Genomic DNA, 13,319 nt, shown 5'->3' on the forward strand with positions numbered 1-13,319 from the left:
TTGTCCAGACTCTTTTTGCAACAAATTAGCAGGGACAAGTATGAATTTAAAAGACATAAAAGCAATGCAGTAGTAATATATATTTATGGAATATTCAAATAGTGCTCACTATTTAGCAGAAATCAATAAGAAATATTTAATCTTAATGTTTACAGTTATGACGAATAGAACAGCCTTTAAGCTGAAGAGTGGATTCGATACGAATTTGAAGTCCTCAAACTCCTCCCAATAATTTTCACCAGGAGATTTGACTCTATAATTATTGATTACTACAAAAGTAATAATTTGAAGAAAAGGTCGGCAAAAAAAATAATATTTAAATTTTAATGTTAAGCTGTGAGCATTTAATTAATTTTAAAAAGAGTTCAGTTTTTCTTCCCCATAGAAATTATTATTTTTATATGAAAAATCTTATATCTTTGCATTTGAGTTCTTCAATGTTTTTCACATGCAGTAAAATAAAGTATTAAACAACTGCATTAGAATTCAGGCTCTTTCCTTTCACTCGGAACAAAGTTAAATTCAATAGGTTAAAAAAATGTATTTATAAATGTATTATTATGAAGTCTAGCAATGCATGAACATAAATTGGTAAAAAATAATAATTACCTGGCTAGCCTTCCTCCACTAGTACCTTGAGCACAAGAAACAAAATCTTTGAGAAAAGCATGTTCGTTGGATTGACTGCTATAAGGTAACACTCCTTCGAGAGCTTGATCAATACTTGGAGGATGAGCTAAAGCAAAACCCTTGGAAAGAAGTACTGAATGATTCTTGTACACCTAAAAAAGAAACCCATACAATGAAATACTTTCTGATAACTAAGACATTTTGTGACATTGGGTCACTCACTATTTTCAGAGCTCAAAAAGCATATAGTCCCTTGAGTTAATTTGGTATTTTTTTACACTTTCCCTTTTAGAAGTGGACTGGAATGTTGCTCCCCTTAAATTCGTAGAAAAGCAAGTGCATCGGCTCTTGTGATCTATACACGTGAGACCTCTTACCTCTGCATTTTTTGTTGTTTCTGTTAACCGTAACTATCCAAAATATTAAATACTTTAACCTTTTTGTTGCTTATTTAATCGTAACTTCTAATTTTTCTAACTGTAAATTGTTTGTAACATTTTATTTAAGGGGCTGCCTGTGCTTGGCGAGGGGTATTTGATTTTGTATTTTTTTATTGTCACTTTTCTGTTATACGGAGCCCTTTCTTTTTTCCACCTTCCCCCCTAAGGCGGCTGGATGTTGGCATCTTCAGACATTTCTTAACCAAAGTGGAACTCTGATTATCTCCTTTACTGTGGGAAAGAGAGGGAATAGTAACTAGAAATGAATTCTGGCTCATTTTCGGATAACTCCTGTTCAAAGATTTTCAATCTTAACTTCATCCAAGTCACTATCTATAAAACTTTTTGAGACTGAGCCCAAAAATATTTGCATAATTATGTCAAATAAAAGCAAACATTATAGTTCCATTAACTCAGACGTCAATGATTAAATAGAGATTAAAATTTTCTTCGACGTAAAAAAAACAAAATGCAAACTTAATGCCACAAAAATTAGAAAGACTTGAAATGAATGAACTAAAGGTCGGGATAGCCTGGTCGTAGGGCACTGGGCTTATATCCAAGAGTTCGTGGGTTCAATCCCAGGCCGGCCAAAGACTCCCTGTGTAGTAAATGGTGACTGTTGCATGTTAAATCTGTCGAGTCACAAAGCCCTCCATGTTCCCATAACAAATCAATACCACTGGGGGTACGGATCCAGGAGTTTCCTTGGCAAGATTCAAAATGACAAGACTACAGAGTTCAAAATGACAAGACTACAGAGTTGAACATTAGTAGTCGTAAACTAAAAAATTGGGTTGGCTGTTCAATGACGAATATAAAAATAAAATAAAATGAATGACCTAGAAATGCTGAATTGAGTGAACTGAATCAAAAAAAAAATTTATATATTTTCTTTAATGATTTAAAATTTTCTATTTTTAAAGAAGTAACCAAGCTTAAAAATGTTACAACTGACAAATTCTCAATTTTGCTTTAAGAAGCAGTTTTAAGAAAGTTAAAAAAAAAAAAAAAAAATAATGCTCTGAGGGTTGATCTTGAGCCTGATAACTTCTTTTAGATAAATGAGCATGTCTCACCTCCAACAGAATTAAAGGGTTTTATTTACCCAATCTTTTTTATGGTACAATCTAAAAACATAGTTAACATTACAATGTCACAATTTAATGTTAATTTGATGAGAAATTCATTAAGTTGATAATTGGAAACATAGACTCTATTTATTTATGTTAGTAATATTTCAAAAGCCATCATCTTTGAAAATATACTTTTAAAATCTGTGACAAAAACTTATTTTCTGCTTCTTTCATTTCAGCAATATTATTTTAGCACTTTTTGGCACTAAATCAGTCAGTTTTTGCACTTTGATTTTTGTTTTTAGTAATCAAACATTTTTTGGAGGGGGAAAATTATTAAGTAAATTTTTTCATTATGTGATAAAATTTTTTTCCCAATTATTAAGTGGGAATCAAATGTTTATTCAGGGATCTGTCTAGGTTTTTATAAGAGGCACCTATTTTGTGAAAATTTAGACATAATTTGTGAAAATTAAAAATTATATTAAAAAATCAACACAAAAATATGGTAAAATAAAAAAATATTTTCAATAATTGGGAGAACATTTCCCACGAGGTTATACAGAAAAAAGTTTCACAGATAAAAAATTGTTCATAAAAAATTAAAGGTCTGTAAGAATAAATTTAGAACACTGTTCGAATGTGTAGAATAATGCTCAACTTCACGTAAAGTTTACAGATGGAGTGCCTCATATTTAATAAAAAATCTCGCTCTAATATGGCATAAGCGACAGGTTATGCTAACCATACTGCACTATCTGACCAAGCACATGCTACCGCTTAGTATTTCCTTAATTAAATCAGGATTTACTGTATCTTACGGGAATACAAAAACAAATTTTTAAGAGGTGGGGAGAATCTTAGCTTTGTCAAAATCATTTTATGAAACTACCATTTTTCCTAAAGTTGAATTTGTGAAGGTACGCTAAACGGTAGTAAATTTGCCCTGGACAGACCCCTGATATTTTTCTAAATCTCAAAAGGAGATTGGAAAAAATAAATCGAACAGAAATATATTTTACTTGTTGGGCAAGCTCTTCAATAAGTTCTAAATCTTCTTCCATTTCTCCAAATGATGCTGTGAAGGAAGGAAAATAGTAAGAAAGCATGTACTGAAATGCACATAAATCATTATTTATGAGGATAACTACTAACATGGAGGAAGAATAAGATCTCTTCTCATGAGGGATGCAGCACACATTCCACCTAAGTATGCAAGTTCCCGTTCCAGGTGCTTTAGTCCTTCCCAACTCTCTATGTTGCTACCAGATGCAATTCTAGGGCACTCAAATCCAACAACTTGACATCGAAAACCATAGAAGCATGCCTTCTCATCTTTCACATAGTCAGAGGCTGTCTCCAGGGAAAACACAACCTCATTTCCTAAAATACACAGGAGAGAGTAGACATCATATAAAATTGCTTTTTTAGGGTGCGTAGTCAAATCTTTCAACCAAATATAAGCAACTTTTAAGCACTCAAAATATATTTTTAAGCACTATAGACATTAACGAAATGCAAAATAATTTTCAGACTTCACATGATCATGATAAAATACCTAGTTTCTGACAAAGAACTCTTTTTCTTGATTATATTAGCCATTATAAAATGATCGAGATATTTTTCGGTTAGATATCAGAGGGTGGAAAATGAAGCCTGAAATTGAGAATATTTTGCAAAATGCAGCAGACTTGCACATGAGAGTTGCAAATGATTGGCGTTTTCATATGCTATGGTGCGACGGTAAGCCGAAATAGATTGTGGTTGAATTGCGAAAACGTTGAATAGAACAATGTGAAAAGAGAGCTTTTGCATAATACGTGTCGAAAATCGACACGGTAAAGAAAAAAAATCTCATTATCGAAAAGGGAAAATTAAGCACTTTTTAAATGAAAAAAGCACAAGGCCTTAAAGGCTTTTTAAAAAACGAAAATCGAAAATAAGCACTTTTTAAAAATGCTGCGCACCATGTTTTAATTTTATTTTATTTCATTCATGCATGCTTATTCATACAATGCTCAAGTTGTCAACAGAAAAGATGTCATCTCAATTCATTATATTTATTTTATAAAATTTTTGATATATTTTCAAGTTGGGTGACTTTTGTATTTATTAATGAACCACCAATGCATTATTCTTTAATTGCATAATGGTCTTTTTGGTGTATGAAGCATTGAATTTCGACTGACATTATTTTGTTTCTATAAAATACTCTTCTACATAAAAAATTGTAGAATTATTTATAACAGTGTAGAATTTGATAATAATTTTGAAGTTGAATTAGAAGAGCATATATTTCAGATTCATAAAACAGTTATGATTATTTTAAAAATTAGGTATTGCTGGATAAACATTAATAAATAGTGTTGATATTAGAAGGTAAATATTTTGAATACTTTTGGAGCATGATATGAAAGAACATGGATCAATTTATAAAACAGAAAAATATAAGAGGCATGACTCTAATCAACAAGATTTTTGACTAAATTAGAAACCAATTTCAAACAGTTAGACAGTAAAAAAATATTAGATCAAAGCATAAACTATCCTCCTGATAGTTCTAAACAAATTAAAGAATTAGATACTCTAATTCAACTTCATAATTGATGAAAAAGAATTTAAGAGAAAAGTTGATTCTACGGTGAATTCCAGTCAGACATTAATGTTGTGGAATGTAAAATTGTTCACATAGTTAAAAATAATTTGTAGATATTGAAAGGAATGAAGTAAATAAAAATAATAGAATTCAATCTAATGAAAAAAATAGTGTTGCTGTTTCATCCACTCTTAAAATTCAGAAAATAAAACGGCCAAAACTAAATATTGATAAATATATTGGTGATTCATGATGTTTGTTAGAGTTCTTGAATAAATATCATAACTTAATAAAAATGATTCATAATCCAATTGACAAATTCGCCTATTTGAAATCACTGACGGGTTGCATTGCAGCCAATGTTATTAAGGGCTTCCATCAACAAAGAAAAACTAGGAAGAAGCTCTTAAGTTATTAAAACAAGGATTTGAAAGAAACAATTTTATAATAAATGCCCACATGAATAAGCTACTAAATTTTTTACCCTGTCAATGGTACCAATAATGTTTGGGTATTCAGGAAATTATATTCAGATTAATAATAGTGATTCATATAAATAATTTTAATAATAGTGAGATTCAAACTCATAATTTAAAATCCTTGAGTTGCCACTTCTTGAGTGTACTTACTGTATTCTATTTTAATAAAATTAATAAGAGATAATTATCACTTGAATTTAGTAGAAACGATTAAATCACGAAATTAGAAGGTTTAACATAACACAGTTATTACAATTTCTTAAAATTGAGATGGAAGGTAGGGAATCATCCGTTATGTTCCAGAATTTAAAAATTGAAAGGGGAAAAAAAAGAATCATTCTAATTCAAAGATAGTGTGGGATGAGATTTACAGGATACATCATGCACGAGTCTGTCTAGGTTTTTCTGATAGGTACTTTTTTCCTGAAAATTTAGACATAATTTGTTAAAAATTACAAATTATAGTACAAGACAAACACAAAAGTATGGTAAAAATATAAATTTATCGTTTAAGGGATACAAAAATAAAAGCTAAATTCGGCCTGGATAGACTTCTGTCATGGAACCATGGGCGTTTAATCTTTTTAAATAACGTTAGAAAAGCAGCAGAATTTCCAAAAATCATTGAATTTACTGCAACGAGAATCACAATCCAGAGTTTTATTATAAAATTAATAAAAACATTTGTTTTTGTGCTTACAACCAGGGATAAAAGATTTTAGAGAAAGGATTTTTGAGACAAGTACAATTTGTTTTCAGTTCAAATGAGGATAGTGAAAACATTAAAAACAAAACAAGTCTAAAAAAATTTATTTGAATTTGAGTGGATGAATAAAAAGTATTTTATTAACAATTGAAAATTTGAACAAGATATAGAGAGAGTGTGAACTAATAGCAGGAATCTTCCTCAAGCGAAGAAAAGGTCAATGAGAAATTTGTACCATTTTTTAAAACTCTCATAATAAGATCTGTTTATGCCTTCAGAATTAAGGAAGATTATGGCGTAATTAAAATCTGCCTTATTCTTTAGGGCATGATTATTTTTAAAGTTGATTTCATAGATAATTAAAGTTTCGTCCAACTCCTTGTTTTCAAAATTTTTGGATGCCTAGCTTGAACAAAAATAACCACGATTTTATTTATTCTGTGATTAGTTCGTACTAATTAAAATAATAATATTTGAAACATTTTAGTAAGAAAAACACTATTGTAGCTACATACTGTTAATACATTTTATAATAATACTGTTAATATATCTTATAACAATACTGTTAATTCGAAATATACTGTTTATACATATTATCAAATGATCCAGTTCAGCAGTTTTTTTGTTATGGAATGCTGATATTTCAGCTACAGAACCCTAAATGAATGATCTTCTCTTAGCTGAACCCCAAAGGCTAAAAAGAAATTTCCTAGGCAAATGTGAAAAACAATCCTCTATATAAGTAATTTATAAAAAATAGTTAAGGTAAATCTAGCATAAATCATGAAATTTTTCAAAAAGTAAGCAAATTATGGTAGTAGAGGTAAAAAAGCAAAACATAATTTACCAGGCAGCAGGAGAGCAGTAGTGGGCCAATCAAAATTTCCACTAAACTTTCTGAATACAGGCCAGTAAGGTGCAAACTGGTCCTCATCTGATTCAGATGAACCAGCAATATTGATAGTCTGGGCACTACTCAGCCACACAGATCCACTATTGTTTTTACTAGGTATATAAACCTGAAGAGTATCTTCTACTTGAGCTGTACCACACTGTGGATCAAATTCTAAAGAAATCCATTGAACTTTAGGTGGAAAAGTAACCTGCAATATTAAGTGTTTAAATTACTACTAAAGCTTCTTACTTATGTACACATTACCTACTAACACAGTTGCCAACGTGGATAGGAAAAAATCCAGTAGATTTTACGAAATAACATAAATTTCATGATAATTGTTGCATAATCTAATAAATATTTCACATATAGGGAATTTTACGGATTATTATAGTCATCAAAATAGAAAAACTATAATATTTTCCAGTTATGATTGACATCAAACATAGTTGAAATGTTTTGCATTATGTTTATTCATAATTTCGAATATTAACAGGCATTTAATTTATCAAAGATAGTTAAAAGATCTTGTTAAAAAATTTAAAAAGAGAGTTTTAAATAAAAATAAACGGAACATTATAGGAAAAAAAAAATCAAACAGATTTCTATAAATGAGGCTTGCTTCATTATGTACAGGTAATACTTATTTAGATATTCAAGCAAACAATAATGTGCACAAAAATTCTATTTCAATAAGGTTTTTTTAAGGAAACTTACTCAATATTAGGGAGTTTTCTAAAATTTACAAAAACCAGGAGAATTTTAATTAAACCAGTAGACCAGAAGAAGAAACTGGCAAAATCCAGTAGTTTACTGGAAGATCCAGTAGAGTTGGCAACTCTGTACTAGGAACTCATTAAAGTGAAAATAAGAGATTTGCTGGAACAAATAATTTTGTACACTTAAAAATCGTCATTATTTATTAATTTTTTGATAGTTATCAAGTTTCTACAATCAACACATTAATTTATAGAATCAATCACATTAAAAACTCCAATACAAAGATTCAAATGGTTAAAAACATTATTAAAATCAAGGAAATTAACACAATTCCATAGATTTAATGTTCAATATCTAAAATAACAATCAACAAATTAGTCAATAGCCGTAATTTAACCAAGTAATGAGTGCATTAAAGTTTAAAGGTTTGTTTCTCACATTCTATTAACAACAATTAGAATAGAAATTATGATATTGATTTCGTTGACTTCAAAATACATAAGAAAAAAATACAAATTAAAATGAAATCCAAGAAATGCATATGCTGTCTCAGCAAAAAAAAAAAGAATTTAAATTTTTTTTTTACCCTATAATGAGCAACAGAGGCTGGTCGATAGGGATGATCAGATTCAACAATAGCATAGTGACTGGATGTGGTAGACAAACTAGAGTCATTGCGATCTGCATCAGATTTTTCAGAATAAGGTTTGGGATTTTTTTTATTCAGAGCTGCCACAAGGGGAAGCAAACTTTGAACCATAATTAGCACTTGAACAGCACTCTAAAAATAAAAAAAAATTTCAAGCGTTAATCACATACATATTTCAGTGAATTTTATTATAAATACTGCTGATAGACAAAGATATGTTTTGCCTAACTAGTTTGATAGTTTAAGTGTTGCAGTAATTAATAAGTAAAGAAAATATTTAAGTTTAAAATTTTATAAGCAATTAGTGCACAGTGCCTCAAAAAAAATCTTAATACTTAAAAATATCAATTAATTCTAAACTTTATTAAATGAAATGCATAAGAGGGAGATATATATTTTGAGGAGATGAAGCTTCGTAATTTTTATGTTGTAATAAATCACGCTGTCATAATAAAAATAAAAAGATATGTTATAGAATTTATAATAAAACTATTTTTTATTAAATAGTTCCTTTTGTTGCATTATTCGCCATAGTTATTTAGTTATTATTAGACCATTTTCATACAGACCATGAAAGTACATTAATCAGTAAACAGATAATGTTGTAAACATAGTGAAATCAAAAATTTGAATGTCTATTAATGGCAGTAAGAGGGTTAAAGTGTTATAGTTTATATAAATCAACAATGTTAATAAAACTTTGTTAAGTATATAAAGCATAAAATTAGTATATGACTAAAGCGTAGCAGGGTCATTCTCACAAAAAGGTGATTTTTTCAGTCCATGAGTAATAAATATTAGGAAATACAGCAGATTTCTTAATATTTTTCTTTATCATTTTTCGTGAAGTTCTTAACTAACAAATCATATGCATTTCTGCTAAATGTATTTAATATTTCATTCTTATTTTTTAATAAACATGACTTCAAAATCCCCTCCGTGGACGTCCCTACGTCTGTGGCACAAAATAATTTTTAATGCCTGTTAAACAATTTAAATGTTATTTTAATGATTTTTGTAGTTTTACCTAGTTAAATGTTTATAGTAACTTTTTATTTAATATTTTTTTAAAAAAAATTTATTTTCATAAAATAAATGACTAGTAAACTTTGTTCATCAAAAATGATGTCTCCCTCCGTGGACAATTAATATAGTTCTGTAAATATGCAATAAAGGGCAGCATATGCGAAATCCCTATAAGACAGCTGCTGGGAGGGGTAACCATTTCATTTTCAATGTTAAATATCAGTTGTTTTTGTTCTCTTTGGTGTCAGTTTTGGATTGTTGTGTTCAACTGGGGTTTGGCAAAGTTCTCACCGTATACTCCGTGGACATCATAAAGAAGGTAAGAGAAAATTATTTTATTTTTGATAGATGAATTTTAGATTGCAAAAATAGTATATTTAACAAAAAGAACTGCCCCATTTTTGTAACTTTAAAATTAAAAATCAGAAAAATTCAAGAACTAGTTTTTGTCTCCTCCGTGGACGTCCCCTCCGTGGACATAACAAGTCCACGGAGGAGAAGACACAGTCAATGTAAGAGACAATGTGTTAGATAACCATAATACAATTTTAATAATTAAAAAACTATTTTCTTTTAATTGATATTTTTTAAAATGGAACAAATGTGTTAATTTGTTTCTATTTTTAAAGAAAATCAATTAAGTTTAACTTTTCTTATCGGAGAAGTAAGTATTGGCAATTTTTCTAAATAATTTCTGTGGTGTTTAACATTTTTTTTCTCTTCAAATTTTAGGAAAAAAATTGCAAAACCAAAATTTAAGAAAAGAAAGCAATCAAATGTTCAAATGCAAAATCGAAGGGAACAGAAAAAACTTAGTATGAGAACAAAGACAGAAATACAGACTAGACAGAAATTAAAGGAAAACCCTATATTGTTTGAAGAAAGTTAAAAAAAAGAAAAGAAAAAAGAGCAAGAAACTTTAAAATTTGTATCAGAAGAAGATTTAACAGAAAAATCGTGATTAAATGTACTTAAATTTCTAGAAATAGATAGAGCTATCTGTTTGTGCCCAGGGAAAAAAGAAACAATTACAAGAAGAAAAGAGAAAAAACAAAAACGTTATTTGGATGACAGTATGATTTAACTTGCATAAAATGGTCACAAAAGAGTACCCTCAACACTCAACTTTCATGTGGAGTCTGAATTTTTATTTCAATAGTCTTTACATTTTAATTTATTAATATTCAGTAAGAGTTACTTAAGAAATTGTACACCTAGGTTAAAAATGGATGTTTCCTTTCATAGCAGCATGATTAATCGGAAGTAGCTCTATCTCTAATAATGAAATATTTTATTATTTACTTATTAATGTTAAACTCATATCAGTTGTGCCCAATAATTAATGAATTAGTCTTCATTGACATTTTATATTTTATAACATAAAATGTCTCCTCCGTTGACTATTACATCTCCTCCGTGGACAAGGCAGAATTCAAAATATTTTAAATCTTGTAAAAAATAAAATAGAAAACTTGACCATTATTATAAGGACATATAACAAAAATAAATAAAGGCATTTATGTAATTTTTATCACTTTTTTATTTACTTTAATTTAAGAAATTGTTTTAGTCTATTTATACCTTTTCAGTGAGAATGACCCAGCAACAATCCCTTGTAATTTTAATGTCTTCATATTAAAAAAAATGCCTTAATGAATAATATTTAGTAATTTATTCATTAATTTCTGGTATTGAAATATCTGAGCACACACTATTTTTTATACATGCATTAAGGGAACGCTATACTGTGGAAGAAAATTTTTGTTACAAATTCTCTTTATCCTACATCACTAATTTAAAAAGAAAAAGTAAGTTCGGGCATATTTATAATAAGTTATGGAGTTTCTATAGCTGAAAAAAATACTTAAAAATATTAAATTGAAAACAAATCATTAGAGGAGAACTTAACTGTTGCGTAATCCGAAGTTATCTTCTCGAATTTTTATTTTATTTTCGTATTTTAAAATTTTCCTTTTGGCATTTGATAATTTGTGGCTTACTCTAGGTTTGTCTGAACTCACTTTTTCTACACTTAAAAATTTAAATTAGAAATGAAGGAAAATTTCGAATTTGCAAGGAAATTTTTCTTCTGTTGTATAGCATCCTCTTAAGCACAATAAAAAGTAAAACAAATTATTTGGCAATGTAAAAAATAATGTATTAAAAATAATTCTTTCAAGCAGGGATCTGTCTAGGACAAATTTACTACCATTTAGCGGTACCTTCACAAATTCAACTTTAGGAAAAACTGTAGTTTCTCAAATTAAAAAAGCAAGTTCTAAGATTCTCCTAACTGCCTCTTAAAATTTTGTTTTTGTATCCCCGTAAGAAACGATAAATCCTGGGTTGATTAAGCATATACGAATAGGTAGCACATGCTTGGTCAAATAGTACGATGTGGTAGCCTAACAAGACGCTTACGCCATATTATAGTAAGATTTTTTCTCCCAGAGTTTTTAAAAAAATTAAACAACGAGGCGTTCCCTCCGTAAACTTCACTAGAAGTTGAAATGCGAACATTATTCTACGCATTCGAACATAGTTCTAAATTTATTCTAACAGACCTTTATTTTTCATAAAATTTTTTTTTGTCTATGAAACTTTTTTCTATATGACCCCATGGGAAATGGGGTCATATAGAAAAAAACTCATAATGAAAATAACTTTTAGTGTAAGTACTGTTAAATGCATGCTTATTTTTTTTAAAAATTCAAGTTGAAATTTAACAATGGACAACATTTTTTATGGATTTTTAAATTTTGATATAATTTTAAGCCCAAAATTTTGCAATAGTAACATTATTTTTGAATATATGCAGAAAAATATATAAAAATTTACCAGTCATGAATGATTTTTATTTGTAGTAACAATTTTTGAAAATATCTTCTTAATTTACCATATTTTTGTGTTGAATTTTTAATATAATTTTTATTAATTGTCCAAATTTTCACAAAATAGTACCTCTCATAAAAACCTAGACAAACTCTATCCCTACTTTAAAATTAAATAACCTTTGAAAACGTCAAAATTTTTTATGATTTAAAAAAATAAAATAAAAATATACTCTGGGATCTGATGTTGCAACAGGTCCTAAATGAGCAAATATTAAAGGAAGAAGCATTGTCACTACATGTGATGTTCCAAAAGCACACAGAATATCGGGATCTAAAAATAACAATAAAATAAAAGTTAAAATTTTTAGAGTAAGATAAAAAAGAAGGGAAAAAATCACACAAAGTTACAACAATAATTGATAAAAACAATTATTACACGAAAATGTATAGCATAGTGGGTCAAAAATGTAGCAGAATGTTTCAATGTTTTAAAAAATCAATAGATCTATTTTATAAGCATTCAAAAACCAAATGTTATTCCACTGGAAAGACCACATAAAGAGACTTATTTCTAGTGGGTCTTTAGCAGTACTAACTATTTTCTGACTTATATTACCTATAGAATCAATAGTTTTTTCGACTAACAATGCATCAAGAGGACTATCTCAAAATTAGTTTTCAAGATACATTCATTATCAATATTAGGTGTTTCAGCTTCAGTGACACAGTTTAACTTAACAAAATGTTCTTTATGCAATAAATTCTTCCACATAGAAAAAAAAAACACAGGCTATTCAATATGTGGGAGATTCGGCTCTTCTGTCAATGTTCTTTTAAAAATTTGCAACATATCTTGAGAGATTTCATTCACAAGCTTCTGAAGAAATTGTGAATCGTTACACTTGAAGTATGTGCTTTGTTGATAAGCTTTCTTTGTCATTAAATCTTTGTGTCTGTCTTGAATGCTTTTATTAAATTCAACGTTTTCATCATCAAATGGAAAAATACCACATTTCTCAAAAGCATTTTAACTTTTTACTTCATCCATTGATGTCTCAAAAGCTTATTTAAAAATGAGTATAAAATTCCCTCTACATATTGTTCTACAACTCTTTTGGTTTTTTAATGTTAAAACGTTTGACTACATTTTTGACCCACTGTAAGAAAATTATGGCCGATTATATCTGCATGAAACAATTAGTTTAATTCATAGTTTCTTATTTACAGTCAATCCACATACTTTGATATCACAAAAAAAAAAAAAAAAA

The 13,319-nt window shown here is 28.7% G+C and overlaps 1 protein-coding gene across 2 annotated transcripts in view; it reads right to left on the bottom strand.

Annotated features, from left to right (window-relative positions):
- The window catches only part of LOC107440653 (E3 ubiquitin-protein ligase MYCBP2), a 162,622-nt gene that overhangs the window by 48,664 nt on the left and 100,639 nt on the right, over positions 1 to 13,319 (bottom strand). For both annotated transcript variants that reach the window (XM_043049991.2, XM_071178081.1), the window contains exons 40-45: positions 12,282 to 12,382; positions 8,129 to 8,323; positions 6,775 to 7,030; positions 3,302 to 3,529; positions 3,169 to 3,224; positions 610 to 782 (exon numbers count right to left, since the gene is read on the bottom strand). In XM_043049991.2, the coding sequence (XP_042905925.1) occupies positions 610 to 782; positions 3,169 to 3,224; positions 3,302 to 3,529; positions 6,775 to 7,030; positions 8,129 to 8,323; positions 12,282 to 12,382 (1,009 nt within the window). The remainder of the gene's footprint in view (positions 1 to 609; positions 783 to 3,168; positions 3,225 to 3,301; positions 3,530 to 6,774; positions 7,031 to 8,128; positions 8,324 to 12,281; positions 12,383 to 13,319) is intronic.

Source organism: Parasteatoda tepidariorum, chromosome 2 (assembly GCF_043381705.1).
Source record: "Parasteatoda tepidariorum isolate YZ-2023 chromosome 2, CAS_Ptep_4.0, whole genome shotgun sequence".
NCBI classification, from domain to species: Eukaryota; Metazoa; Arthropoda; class Arachnida; order Araneae; family Theridiidae; genus Parasteatoda; species Parasteatoda tepidariorum.